The 14,137-nt window shown below is 56.0% G+C and overlaps 1 protein-coding gene across 5 annotated transcripts in view; it reads left to right on the top strand.

The window, feature by feature from the left end:
* The window catches only part of KCNH2 (potassium voltage-gated channel subfamily H member 2), a 33,441-nt gene that overhangs the window by 6,489 nt on the left and 12,815 nt on the right, over nt 1-14,137 (top strand). For 4 of the 5 annotated variants that reach the window (XM_024250417.2, XM_063726198.1, XM_054559972.2 and 1 more), the window contains exons 3-4: nt 12,095-12,259; nt 13,319-13,756. In XM_024250417.2, the coding sequence (XP_024106185.1) occupies nt 12,095-12,259; nt 13,319-13,756 (603 nt within the window). The remainder of the gene's footprint in view (nt 1-12,094; nt 12,260-13,318; nt 13,757-14,137) is intronic. The other variant, XM_063726199.1, reaches the window with a different exon arrangement.

The following is a 14,137-nucleotide window of genomic DNA, read 5'->3' as shown; positions in this document are numbered from 1 at the left end:
CTTTGTTCCTGCCTCTGCTCCCTGCTTCCCTGCCACCGTGCTCAGCCAGCCTGACTGTGCCCACCTTCTCGGCTCCTCTCACTCCCCACATCTCCCTGCCTTTGTCTTCTGCCTGCCTGGCTGACTCTCTGTCCCTTGGTCTTTATCTCCTCTCTGGTGCCTCCGCCTGTCTTCTTCCCTCGCCTCAGCTCCCCGGAACCTTGCTCCTTGCCTCTCTCCCTCTCTCCCATTGTCCCCCACCCCTCGAAGCCTCTATCTGGAAGGCTCTGTCTGGCTGCTCATACCTCTGACTGGCCTGGCCTGGCTCCATGTCCCTGTGTCCCCGGGAGCTTGTGCGTGGGTGGGGACGGTGGTGTCTCTGGAGAGGAGTCTATTGGCTTCTCCACTCCAGCTGCAGGCCGGTTGCCATGGTAACAGGGTCAGAGGGGCCCCCCCCCCACTGCAACAGCTGATGCTGCGGCTGTTAGGAGGGGGTGGGGACCTGCTGTCCAGGCCTGCTCCCCAGTGCACTGTGCCCAGGGCCTCAGAGGTGGCCCCACGCTCAGCGGGCTTCGGTCCGTCCCCGGCCTTGGACCCCAGCCTCCCCGGTGCTCCTGCAGGCCTCAGACCTCAGACTGCCTTGAAATCCTCAGTACCTCCTGTGATCAGCCCCACTCCTCTGGGCCTCTTGCCCTTCTTCGTCCCCCAAGGCCATCTGTCTTGTCGTCTTCCTTGCCTTCTTCATCTCTTCCTGTGCCCATTCCTTTAAATCAGACGCCCTGCTCTTGTCACCACCACGCCTCACCTTCTCCCTCATGACTGACCCCTCCCCAGCTCAGACATCCGCTTTCTGCTTCTTTTCAGCCCCCTAGGTCTGAGCTGAGGGTGGAAGAAACTTTTCCTTGAAGGGGAGCCTTGAGGCTGGGAAGGCAGGTGGGACAGGGATTGGTGCATAAGTGGGTTTTGTCGTCTTGAGATAGGAGGCAGACCAGAGCAATCCCAGAGGATGGGGCTTAGACACAGGAGAACTTTCCCTGTGGGACTGAAGCTATCAGGGGAGCACCCTTCATCGTGGGGACAGGGGTGTTCCTATCCTTCTGGCCAAGGCCTGGTGGAGCCTGGAGACAGGGCCGCATGGGAGAATCTGCAAGGCTGCCAGGTGCAGGCGGGGGTCTATGGGGGCCCTGCCTCCGAGCCAGTTGCCTCTTGCCCTGCAGCACCTTCCCTCCACCTTTCCCTTCTCTAGCTGGATCAGAGTCCTGTTGGAGGGGCTCCACGGGGGTCATTCCTGAGCTGCGGCTGTCTGTCCTGGTCTGCCGGGGCTGCAGTCTTCCTATCCCAGTCCTGCTCCAGGGGTGAGGCAGGCGTGATACAATTGAAGGGCGCTAGCCACTCCTTGACCCAACCTGGGGTCTGGAGAGCGTCGGGAGGGCGGCTTCTCCGTGTTGCGTCTTCTGCAGCCCCTGGAGAGGAGCTATGTAAATATTTGCGAAGAGCTGTCTGAGATGGGAGCAGAGTTTGATGGTGGCCTTGGGCTCTGGGGAGGGGGGCCATGGGGCAGCAGAAGGGCCAGCTTGGGGGTGTGTGAGGGGGGAGACTGGGCCTCTTTTCTCCCCAGAGGTGGCTTCCTGGGTGGGGTGATTTTGGAGATTCCAAGAAAGCCCTTCACGTGTTGGTATTTCCCTGAAGGGTTCCTGAAACTCCTCCGTTAGAGAACTTCTGCGTTTAGAATGCTCCTTTTTCTTTAAAAACACATTCTTTCTCATTGCCCCCTCGCAGTATAGAGACAGAAAGTATTTAGCCCTTTAGTGTGAGGGAGTTTAACAGATCTTCCCTCCCGACGTGGGCAGGACGGTCATGGGAGTCCGGGTCAGTAGAGGAGGGAGGGGTGCTGGGACAGGTGATGAATGTGGGGTGCTCCCCTAAAGTCCCCTCCATGTCCCTAGTCTTGCCCGTAAAGATCTCTATGCTGTGGCCTGTGGTTGGCCTCAGATAAACCCCTCTCCTTTTTGGGTGCTTATCCAGGATGAGAAACACCTTAGGAGCCAGGCAGCCTTGGTCCTCCACCTCCTGCAGTACTGGAGGAGGTTCCCTGTCCCTCTCTCCTCACCAGGCCTTGAGCTCCAGGTGGGTGGAGAGCAGCCCATCTGCTTTGTTCTCTGTTGTATCTGCGTGCTCAGTGCACGGCGGGAGCTCGGCACATGTTTGCTGAATGAATGAATGAATGGGGTGGGCAGTGTGCTGCGCTGCAGGAGCCTTCCCTGGGAGTCAGGTGACTTGGCAGCAGTTTCCAGCTTGGTTACAGACTTGCTGTGTCTGGGAGTCCTCTAGCCTTGCTTTGTGTGGAGGACATTGTGGGGCACAGGGGCATCTGGGGGCTCCCAGCTTCTTCACCCTCAGAGGTGGACTGAGGAGGATGGGGTGGGGGGACAGAGTCTTAGAGCTGCCACAGAGAGCACAGCTGAGGTGGGGGTAATGCCACTTGACCAGCAGCACTTTATAGTTGTGACTGCACTTTATAGTTTGCAAACTGGGGAACTATGCTTTACCGCAGGTGGTCCTCATGGCCTTGTGAAAGGCAGGATTCCTCCGTCACTTTACGGGAGGGAAGCTCTTGCTTAGAAAGGCTGAGGCACTTGCCCAAGTTTACCCAGCTGGCGGGTGCCTGAGTGGGAACCCGAGCCTAGCTCTAGCTGTCCCCTCCCTGCCCAGCGTGGAATGCCACTGCACCAGCTCTCTTGCCCCCAGAGAGCCCTTCTGGGGCATGATGGGCTCAGGGCCTCAGGAAACTTGGATTTTAGCTGGGGTCTGTAAACTTCCATTCCTCATTTGCTAAGTGGGATCATAGCACCTGTCCCTGATGCACTTTGGGGTTGAGGGTGTTCCTGGAATGAGATGACAGACACCCACAAAGCAGCGTGCAGTGCCAGAGCTCATTCTCCTCGCCATGAAGCAGGGCGTCACCTAAGTGGCTGCAGCTCCTAGCCCGTGCTGTTGCAATCGTGGGAAATGAGCCTGACTCAGGGCCTCAGCACCCCTGCTCCTACGGTGCACCGTGCCCCATCCTGCACGCTGCCTGCCTCTCCCGCTCCCTCCCCGCAGGCTGCTGCTGGCCCTGGGTCCTGCCTCTCCCCCAAATAATTGAAACCACAGCATTTGTGTTATTGCTTTTTCCTTTCTCTTTCATTTTATTTTTTCCTTTTCCCTTTTATCTCACTCTCCAGTCTCATTACCCTCCCCATAGGCAACCGTTCAAATGTACTTACTGTGAATGTGTTGCTTGCATATGTTCTTGCAAATGTGTATTTTGTCTGGATATATGCATATAGATTTAATTTATGTAAATGATATTGTGCTATATGTTGTATTTTGGTGTTCGCTTTTCTTACTTGGGAATGTGCTTTAAGTCCAGCTGGGTTGCTGTTCGACATCTAGTCTGTAGGTGCGTATTCTTTAGCACGCGGCCGCCACGCTTCACCCACCCACTCTCCCAGGGAGGGACCCCACAATGTCTCCAACTCCCAGCCACCGTAAATGAGGCTGTAGTGAATATCCTTGGACACGGTCCCTTCTGGACTTGGGTGAGGAAGTCTGTGGGATACACGCCCGGGAGTGGAATTGCTGGATCGCAGGACATGTGGACACTTAACTAAGTACTGCCATGCCTGTCATCACCCTCCTTCTCAGAGCTCGAGATTCCCATACGCGCATATCTCGGCCACTCTCGACATTATCTACCTTTCTAAATTTTGCCAATCTAATAGGTGAAAGTGATTTCTTGCTGCTTTAATTTGCATTCCTTTGATTTCTATTGAGTCTGAGCATCTCTTAGGCCTGGTAGCCTCTTGGACTTACTTTCCTGTGAATTGCCTGCTTATGTCCTTTGCTCATTTTAATTTTGATGTCGCCGTCTTTTGTCCTTGTTGATTTGCAGGAGTTGCTTGTGTACTCTAGAGATACAAATGCATACTGTTAAACATTCAGTATATTCCAGATTTTAATTCCTTGTTGAACTGGAAACAGATATTGCAAATATCTTCTCCCATTCAGTCGCTCTTCAATGTATCCAACAAGGATACTTAATTTTGATGCAAACAAATTCATTGATTTTTAGCTTTGTTTGTACTTTTGAAGTTTCTCAGGCTGCAGAGGGTCTCCATTTTCTTCTGTTCTCTTAATTGTTTTACTGTTCTCAGTTAGGTCTATAATCTATCCTGAGACTACCCCGTATGTGGTATCAAGTAGGGATCGAGTTTTATTTTTTCCATGTAATGTGCCAACTTTCCCAACGCATCTTGTAAACAGTCTGTTCTTTTCCGCCGAACTGTGGGGCAGCCTTTATCAGGTTAATCTCCCACGTAGCCATGAGTCTGTCCCTGTGCTCTCTGTTCTGTTCCAAATATTTATTTACTGGCTCTTGCATTGATATAGCTTAACAAAAACCTATAGCCTTCCGTATGTCTTAGCGTCTGCTGAGGCAAATCCTCTCTCTTCATTATGTTTTTTAAAGGCTGACATAGCTATTTGTGGATCTCCCTTGTTCTTCATAAACTTTATTTATTAATTAACTTATTTTTTCAGATGGAATCTTACTCTTTTGCCCAGGCTGGAGTGCAGTGGCATGATCTTGGCTCACTGCAACCTCTGCCTCTTGGGTTCAAGTGATTCTCCTGTCTCAGCCTCCCGAGTAGCTGGGATTACAGGTGTGCACCACCACATCTGGCTAATTTTTGTATTTTTAGTAGAGACGGGGTTTCTCCATATTGGCCAGGATGGTCTCGAACTCCTGACCTCAGGTGATCTGCCCACCTTGGCCTCCCAAAGTGCTCGATTACAGACATGAGCCACCGCGCCTGGCCTCCCTTTTTCTTCATAAACTTTAGAGAAAGTTTATTGAATTCTCAGAAAGAAAACACCCACGAGATTCTTGATTGGAATTAGTTTGGTTCTGTAGATTCATTTGGGGAGAACTGACATCTTTATATTTGTCCCACTCAAGAGCCTGGATTGTCTCTCCATTTACCAGATGAGTTCTGTATTTTTTGCTAGTTTAAGGTTTTGTTCCCTTTTGCTCCAACTCCAACAGGGTTCTTGTGTCTTCTTGGTCAATTCCTGGACACTTAAGAGTTTTTGTTGCTATTGTAAAAGACATACTGTTTTTGACTATATTTCCTAATTGCTTGTGTAGAAAAATGCTTTATATTTTTGCAGGCTGATCTTGTATCTTGCAACCTTGCTGAACTCTCTGATCTAATTAGTTCTAATTGTTTATCTGTTGATTTCTTGGGGGTCTCTAGGCAAGTGACCCCGTCATCTGCAAATAATGCCAGTTTTCGCTGTTTATGTTTGGATCATCGTCATGTATTTTGATGCTCGAATGTTCTACCTGACTTTTTGGGGGCTTTTCATTAGCACTCGTGTTTGTTTGTTGGTGCTTCACAGTGTCCTCTGTGTGTGTATGGGGGGGGTGGGAGGCAAGTCAATGAGGAATTATAACTCTTGGTTTAAGCTGTGACTCATGGCAGAGCTGGAATTGGGACAGGGCTTTATCAAGGCCTTACCAGGCTCTCTGGGGTATGCTAGGAGCCAAGACAGAGCACAGACCTAGAAGCCTACAGACCACGCACTAGAGGAGACCCCAGAGTGTCCCCTGGTGGACAGTGGCAGCTGTGTGCACCGTCACTGCCCTGTGGCACGCTGTGTGTGGGGTCACAGTGAAGGGGGGCTGAAGAGGACTGAGGCTCAGAAGTCTCACACCTGGTGCAGTTCCTGCTTTCACCGCCTTCCCTTGGGTTCCTGGGTGCTCAGCCTCTGTGTTCCATGAAAACTGATGACCAGGTTGAATTTTGCTTCATCAAAAGGCACCTTAATTCCCATGGTTGCTCCGTCTGCTGTCCAGACTTGGGCTGGAGGGCACCACGGGCTTGAAATGGGCAAATTCTGTGGTGAAAGGGTGGGCTGTGCCCCTGTATCTGGAAGGGAACTGAGAGGATGGGGACATGGCCTGTCCCCACCTGTCATGACTGCAGATCACCACCCCTGAGTCCACCCTCAGTTCTTCTGCAACTGCCAGTCCTGCCCTGGCCTCAGGGCTCTGACTCGGATGGACGGGGAAGCCCGGCCAGTGTACAGTGGCCTTCTAGACGATGGGCATTGTTTGGACAAGTTCTCCAAGAGCAGTGTCCATGTGGATCAGACAGAGCAGTCAAGGAAACCTTTCTAGAGGGTATCCTAGAAGGCTGGGAGAAGTTAGAGGGAAGAGGGGTGGGGGCCATGGGGAGCAGGAGGGAAGGGCTGAAGCTGGGGCGCAACTGCCCAGGACTTATGCGCCTGTGCAGGGAGCTGTGGAGAGCTGCTTCCTGGCATCAGCGTGCCCTTGTTTCACCTTCCCAGGCTTCTCAGCAGGAGGGCAGGGGGTGGGACTTCCAGTTTGTGCACCGCCCGAGAGACAGAGCCGGGCCACAGAGCTTTAGAGAAGCTAGAGGACAGAGATCTTCTGAGGCATTGCCGTGGTCCGGGGCAGAGATGGCTCAGGCATGCCACATGCAGTGGATTTGGATTGGTCTAGATGACTACAGCGGACCCCAAGACCCTATAAATGATCCCATAGATTGCTGGCTGGGTCTCAGGCTGGAAGGGGTGGTGGAGGAGTCTGTCTGGAGATGCTGCTTCTGTGGGGTCAGGGTCTGAGCTTGGGGCCCCTCAGCCTTGCCCTGCATTTCCCAGATCCTGGAGGGAGGAGCTTAGGACTGGTCTCTCTCTCATTCAGCACACACACACACGCGCGCGCACACACACACTCTCTCCCTGTCTCTGTCTCTCTCCCTCTCTCTGTCTCATTCACTGGTTGGCCTCTCGGGCTCCCTAACTCTGTCCCCTGGGCCTGCAATGTCCCTGGCCTTTCCTAGGCCCCTGGCTGCCCATGAGAGCTGTGTTAGTGATACGGTGGCCCCCTGCCAGAAGCAGCTCCTGCTGCATCTTCCTGTCGCCGCCACCAGGCTAAATATAACCTGACACTGCACAGCCCTGGGCTGCTGCTCCGGAGACAGCCTCTCTGCCTGGGGGCGGACAGGCCGACTGGAGCCCCAGCCTCCTGCCCTCAGCGTGACTTTGGGCCTGTCCTGGGCACAGCTCCTCCTGCTCCGAGCGAGGCAGGGAGGTGACCAGGGCGAGGATGGCTGCCTCCCTGAGGTCACCTTCCTTGCAGGGACCCAGCACCCGGCCTTGTTAGAGCTCTGGATGCTTCCACAAAGCCATCTGTCATCTCATCTGGCACCCAGTGCAGGAATCACTTGTCCCCGCAGTACCCTCAGGGAGCCTGAAGCTCAGGGAGGTGGGTGACCTGCCCACAGCCACAGCAAAATAGAGGGAGCGCAGGAGCCACCATGGCTGGGGCAGAGTGGCTCGGCTCCCTGGGGCTCCTCCACCTGTCTGGCTTGTTCCCTCTCCTTCCCTCTTGCCCCGTGCATCAAACTGGGGTCCTGTTGGATGGGTGGTTCACTGGGGGCAGGTGCCAGGCGTGTCTTGTTGGTCATGGTGGCTCAACACTTCTCGTGCATGGATGTGCTTAGTGATTTGCAGAGGGCTGGGAGGAGCTGCCTGGGAAGAAGCTGTGATAGCACCTCGTTTACAGAGGAGCGCCCGGAGACGCTGACCCCAGAAGGTGCCCAAGGCCACTCAGGGCCATCTGTAGCCTCTTCCTCCCCACCTGATGCTGACATGGGAGATAAGGCCTGCCCCTGCCACAGCCAAATGTGGCTCCTGCCTGGGGCCTGGCCTAGGCCAGCGGTGCCCAGAGGTGGGGAATTAGGTGGAGCCCCTGACCTCGGATGGGTTGAGATGCTGGGCAGGAACAGTGCCCCCCACCCCAGGTAGACTGCTGGGTGTGGACTGGCACCAAATGAAAGCAAGCCGGCGTTGTGTTCTGAGAAGTGATGGACACCTTCTGTGGTAGCAGGATGGCGCTGTACCTGCCGCTCTGGGAATGTGTCCAGGTGTGGCTCTCCCGCTCTGCACTAAGCTGCATGGCCTCTGGAGGCCTGCTGGGTGGCCGGCCTGCCTGCCTTACCCAGGCCATTGGGCCCAAAGGCACGGGGGTTCTAAGGAGCCATGCAGCCTGTGCAGGGATGGTTGCGTCCATGGGTGCCTCCCCTTTCAGAGGGCCCAGGAAGCAGGCCTGGGCCAGGCAGGGAGAACCTTCTCACCCAAAGTAAGGTTTCTTCAGCCAGCGCTGGGGCTGAGGCTGGGGTGGGAGTGGGGTCAGGGCTGGGGCTGGGGTGGGAATGGGGCCAGGGCAGAGTGTTCTGGCATCAGCCACATGAGCCAGGCTGGCCCTGGGGCCTCTCATTGCTAAGCTCCCTCCACCCTTGTCTGCCTCTCTTCTGTCTCAAGCTTATGGTGACCTCAAGCCAGGCTCTGAGCTTCACATATCTTAGGCCATTTCACCTCTACAGCCCTGGGGGTGGGCGGGATCACCCTGTGTTGCAGATGAGCGCCCCGGGGCTCTGGGCCAGTCACTTACCGGCCCAAAGTCATTCTAATGCAATGTGCAGAGGCCACCTGACTCCACAGCCCATGCCCCCTCCCTTTGAGACTGGGAACCCTCTCCCCTGTTGCACCCCCTCTGCCCTCCTTGTCTGTCCTGGCTGCCCCCTGAGTGCGCCTAGTGCTGGCTGCCTTGGGAGTGTGGGCTGTGCCTGCCCCGGAGTGGCTGTCAGCAGAACTGCAGCCTGCAGCAGCTGGGTCCTTCGTCTCTGCCCTGGGGAGCTGGGCCACTGGCAGGAGCCAGGGCGAGTTGGAGGGAGAGGGAGCAGAGTGAGGGCCTGGGGGTCTGGAGTAGGTGGCACCGGGGCAAGTGAAGGGACTCCCATTCCCCCCATAACCCAGCCAGTGGTGGGATGGCGTCTGGCTGGGAGGCCTGGCTGAAGAGCTGGGAGCAGGTGATGTGGCAGTTCACTGACGCCCCAGCCGACCCGGCAGGGTGGTTGCAGGCAGTGCCTCTGAGAGCCCAGGCCTATCTGGGGCCCTTACTTTCCTTCCTTCCACATCCCCTTGATGATCGCTAGATCTCCCCCGCCCCAGCCCCTGCCATCAGGCAGGGCTCCAGTTCACATTTTTTGAATAACCAGGCCTTTGACAGGGTGATTTTGAACGGAAAAATTTCTTGAATCTCGACAAAGGAAGAGGGCCAGCAGACACTCCTCTCTCTCTCTCTCTCTCTCTCTGTCTCTCTCTGTCTCCCTCTCTCTCTCGTGTGGGTCTAAGTGTGAGTTACAGGCTTGTGCTGTGAGGTGGCGTATACCTAGAGTTTCTGCGACTCTGGCAGGGGGTTTTGAGATGTGGGGTCCTGGACTGGGTGGGCTTCAGAATGCCGTTCTGGGCTCTCTTGCTGAGCAGCTTGAGCTGAAGAGGGGACAGCCTGCTGAGGTCTCAAGGTTGGAATTTCTGGGGCCCTGTGTTGGGGACAGAGCCTCCAGCCCATTCTGAAGGTTGGGTCCATCTTGGCTCCAGACTCTAGATTTCTCTGAGGCAAGCTCCCTGGTTGAGGACTTAGGTTCAAGGGCCTGGCTGGCTGTGGTCCCTGGGGTGGGTGCTGGGGTCTCTTGGGCTAAGGCTCCCTGGTCTCTGGCCTCTCCTCAGTCCTGGTGAGGCGCATCCCTGTTCAGGCCGCTGCCGGCCATCACCATATTAGGGCATAAACTCCAGGCAGGCTGTCTGGGTGCCAAATGGTCTCCAGCTGGGCCCAGCCCCCTGCAGCTTCCAACACCACAGCTGTGTGTCAGAGGCCGGAGGTCAGGGGACAAGAGTGGCTGCTGCAGGGAGACCCAGACAGAGCTGCAGAGATCAGGGCCCTCGGGCGGGGCTGTGAGGGTCTGGGATGTGGTGAGTGGAAGAGCTGTGGGGTGGGGCGGAGAGTTCCTGGCCAGCCCCTTCACCTAGTGCCATCCTGTTTAAGCTGGTTTCAGAGGACCTCGTTCCCCTAGATGAATCCCCAGCGGGTTAGAATCCCTGAGCCTGGCCAGCATCTGCCACGCATCAGGCCCTTCCCACCTGGCCTGCTCCCTGCCTCCCCAGCACGCAGCCCCTTGGCCTCACTGTCAGGCTTCAAGCACCAGCTCCAAGTCCCAGGGGTGGCATCACCTTCAGGTTGCCAGCTTCTCCCTTGACTCACAGCACCACCACCGTCGGCCCTGCTGTGGGTTTGAGATCAGGAGTAGGGGTGAACCAGGGAGGCTCTAGGAGGTAGAAAGGTGAGGAGAGGCTGGGCGCCATGGCTCACACCTGTAATCCTTGCACTTTGGGAGGCCGAGGCGGGCAGATCACTTGAGGCCAGGAGTTCGAGACCAGCCTGGCCAACACAGTGAAAACCCCGTCTCTATCAAAATATACAAAAGTTAGCTGGGTGTGGTAGCATGCAGCTGTAGTCCCAGCTACTTGGGAGGCTGAGGCAGGAGAATCGCTTGGACCTGGGAGGCAGAGGTTGTAGTGAGCCAAGATCATGTCGCTGCACTCCACCCTGGGCGACAGAGTGAAACCCTGTCTCAAAAAAAAAAAAAAAAAAAAAAATGGGAGGCTGGGTTGCTAAGATGGAGTGGGACTGCATGGTTCATCACCCTTGCCTCTCCCCCATGCCTGCAGCCTGCCTGTCAGCATGGCCTGTCACTGACGCCACCAGCCAGTGCTGGCCCCAGGGCATATGACTCTAGGTGCTAGGCACTAATGTGGGGACGGGAGACACTGGGAGGCAGAGAAGACAGCTGAGCAGAGGGGGAGCTGAGAGGAAGGAAGAGGCTCCCTAGGGAGAGTGGGAGATGAGGAGCCTGCCTGGTGGGTCCCTGGGGGGCCACAGAGGAGCTGGAGCGGGATGTTAACTGCCTTCTGGTTTCATTAAGGACTTCCTGTGGGCAGGAGGTTCTGAGCTGGGCCTTAGGTAGAACTGAGTGCTTGGCCTAAAAGGGGCTCCTTCAGATATCAGCTTGAGGGGGGCGGCGGCGGGGGGGGGCAGAGGGCCCATGTGCTCAACAGGGAGCTGAGGGAGACCAGGGGTACTTGGCCTAGGGGACTGACCTTATCTGGTACAGGGCCTTTGGTGGACAGAGAGAGACTGGAAAAGAAAAAATCAAGGATCAAGGGGAACGCGAGGCGAGGTGAAGATGAAAGATCTAGAAGCAGTGCTTCTTAGACTCTTTGGTGAAGGATCAGTTTTTTTTAATGCTAATATGTTATAGGCTGGTACATCTGTGAAATACAAGAGCACATGCGTGGATACTGTGGTGATGCCAAATTGCTGTAAAGTTTTTGAATTCTTGCTCTCAACGTCTGTCCTTATCTTGTGTGCTGACACAACGGCTGGTGCTAATCTAGAGAGAACAGAGAGACAGATAGTAACAGCTAACCGTCTGTAGTGTGTAGCATATGCCAGGCATTGCCTAAGCGCTCAGCATGTGCTGACTTGGTTAATCTTTATAACTCATGAGAAAAGAATTATATACATTATGTGTATCACAACATCATTGTGTACCCCATAAATATGTACAATTATTGTGTTAAAAAGTTAAAAAAATTTTAAAAACAAAAAATTATTATTCTTCCCGTTTTATAGATGGAAAAAATGAGGCACAAGGATGTTAAATAATTTAGGAAAAAAGCATAAGTGATTAAGCAGCAGATCCGGCTATGAACCCAGAGATCGTAGGCCTAAAGTCTGTGGGCTTAAGCACTGTGCTACAGCGCCTCGCGTGAGGGAAAGGCAGAGGTGCTGGGAGGATATGAGGAAATGAGATAGGGAGGAAATGAGATCAAAGATGGCGGAAGAAAGGATCATAGCCAGCGTGAGAGAAAGTGCACCCGGGAAAGAGCTAGATAAATCATATAGGCAGAGAGAGGGGTAGGGGAGCCTGGCAGCAACAAGCTGGGGTAGACAGATTGAGGGGAGCCATAAGGGCGGCAGGCACATGGCCGGGTGGGGGATGAGGACGGGCGATCCTGGAGAGGAAGGGCCATACGGGGAGGCAGAAGTGGACGGGCCCACTTGGGTTCCAGGGTCCATCCTGCCTGGCTTTCTGCTCTGCCCACTGAGAGGATGCCAAGGGGGCTATGTCCTCCCACTCTGCAGGGAGCTGCTTCCTATGTCTGGTGGATGTGGTGCCCGTGAAGAACGAGGATGGGGCTGTCATCATGTTCATCCTCAATTTCGAGGTGGTGATGGAGAAGGACATGGTGGGGTCCCCGGCTCATGACACCAATCACCGGGGCCCCCCCACCAGCTGGCTGGCCCCAGGTAAGTGTACTTGGGGCAGGCTCAGGGGTTTGTGGTCTCACTTCTCTGGGGCTGTGAGCTGTCCAAGGTCAACGCTCTGCAGGAAGGGAGGATGTAATGGTTGGGTGGGGGGTCCCTTTGGAGGTGGGAAGTGAACCCTGTACCCTGAGGATGTGGCCTGGTTCCCCTGGCCCAAAATGGACACACAGGGGTGGAATGACAGGGCCCAGAATCACAGGTCCTTGGCGTGGGCTAGCACCGTTTCCCTAGCTTCATCTGTGTCTTCCCATCCCAGCATCCCCTGGGAGTGGTCCTCTCTCCAGCCTGGCTTGAGCAGCCCGGGGTGGGGAACATGACCACCTGGGGGCAGCTCCTCTGCTCAGTAGGAAGCTGTGTCGCATGGACTCAGCTCTGTGTAGTTTCTTTCATCTGGTCCTTGTTCATGGACTGGCCAAGTTTCCTGGGGGTCTGGGCTAGCTGAGGAGAGGCTTTGAGGGAATGCCCACCTGGGCTGGACCATCCCCTTGACAACAAAGGCTCTGAGCCCCTTCCTTTGTCAGGATGCCCTCTTTGGCTTAATTTTAATCTTTCCTTCAGCATCATGACAAAAGTGCTCACCTCTTGGTTTCTTACACTCTAAAATGACAGTGTCAGTAACACTGGCCCTACTTGTTCATCAGATGCCACCCCCAACAGCAGGGCCCCTGGCGTTGCTTCGTCCACTTAGGCGCAGGCCCCACGCACTGGCTGTGTGACCTCCAGAGAGTGACATGACGCCTTTGTGTCCACACTTCCTCATGTCTAAAATGGGGATGCTGGCACCCAGCGGCCGGTGTGAGAGACAGGGATGATTTATGGAATCCGCCCTGAAGTGTCGCTTCAGATATGGCGGTTTATGATGACTGGATTCTAGAATGATTTTTGAGACTCGAGGTCAAAATATTGTGCATGGAAGTGGGGATGGGGGATTGCCCGTTCCCCTCCTTCCCTTACCCAGCGGCTGGGGGTCCATTTCCCAGGCCTTGCCCGCTCCGGGGCTGCTCGCGGTCCCCACGACCACGTGCCTCTCCTCTCCCGCAGGCCGCGCCAAGACCTTCCGCCTGAAGCTGCCGGCGCTGCTGGCGCTGACGGCCCGGGAGTCGTCGTCGGTGCGGTCGGGCGGCGCGGGTGCCCCGGGGGCCGTGGTGGTGGACGTGGACCTGACGCCCGCGGCACCCAGCAGCGAGTCGCTGGCCCTGGACGAAGTGACGGCCATGGACAACCACGTGGCAGGGCTCGGGCCCGCCGAGGAGCGGCGCGCGCTGGTGGGTCCCGGCTCTCCGCCCCCCAGCGCGCCCGGCCCGCTCCCATCGCCCCGGGCGCACAGCCTCAACCCCGACGCCTCGGGCTCCAGCTGCAGCCTGGCCCGGACGCGCTCCCGAGAGAGCTGCGCCAGCGTGCGCCGCGCCTCGTCAGCCGACGACATCGAGGCCATGCGCGCCGGGGTGCTGCCCCCGCCACCACGCCACGCCAGCACCGGTGAGGGCGCCGCGGGACCCGTTCCGCCCCAGCCCACGCTTCCTCTGCTGCCAGGCTTGCTGCATTCTGGGCCCTCGGCTTCCGACCTTTTCACTACGTCCTGGGTGCCTGGGAGATGGAAATCCCATTAAGCACTTACTTAATTCCATTAAGTGGCCTGTTGCGCTATTAAATGTCCATTCATCCCATTACATTCTTTCACTCCCAGAGCCCTGGTGGGCCCCTGGAGCTGGCTGTCCCGGGACGGCTTGGAGCAGGGATGCCCTGGGCAGGAGACGTGCCCAGCCTCCGAACACCACCTGGCCCCCTGCCTGCCAGCGTCTTGGGGCAGACCGTTTCCTCTTCCTCTTCCTGGTCTCAGGGCTGTCTCCTGGCTGCTTC

Source organism: Pongo abelii, chromosome 6 (assembly GCF_028885655.2).
Source record: "Pongo abelii isolate AG06213 chromosome 6, NHGRI_mPonAbe1-v2.0_pri, whole genome shotgun sequence".
NCBI lineage: Eukaryota > Metazoa > Chordata > Mammalia > Primates > Hominidae > Pongo > Pongo abelii.
Note: the sequence above shows the minus strand (reverse complement) of the source record. Positions and strands in the feature narration are given on the sequence as shown.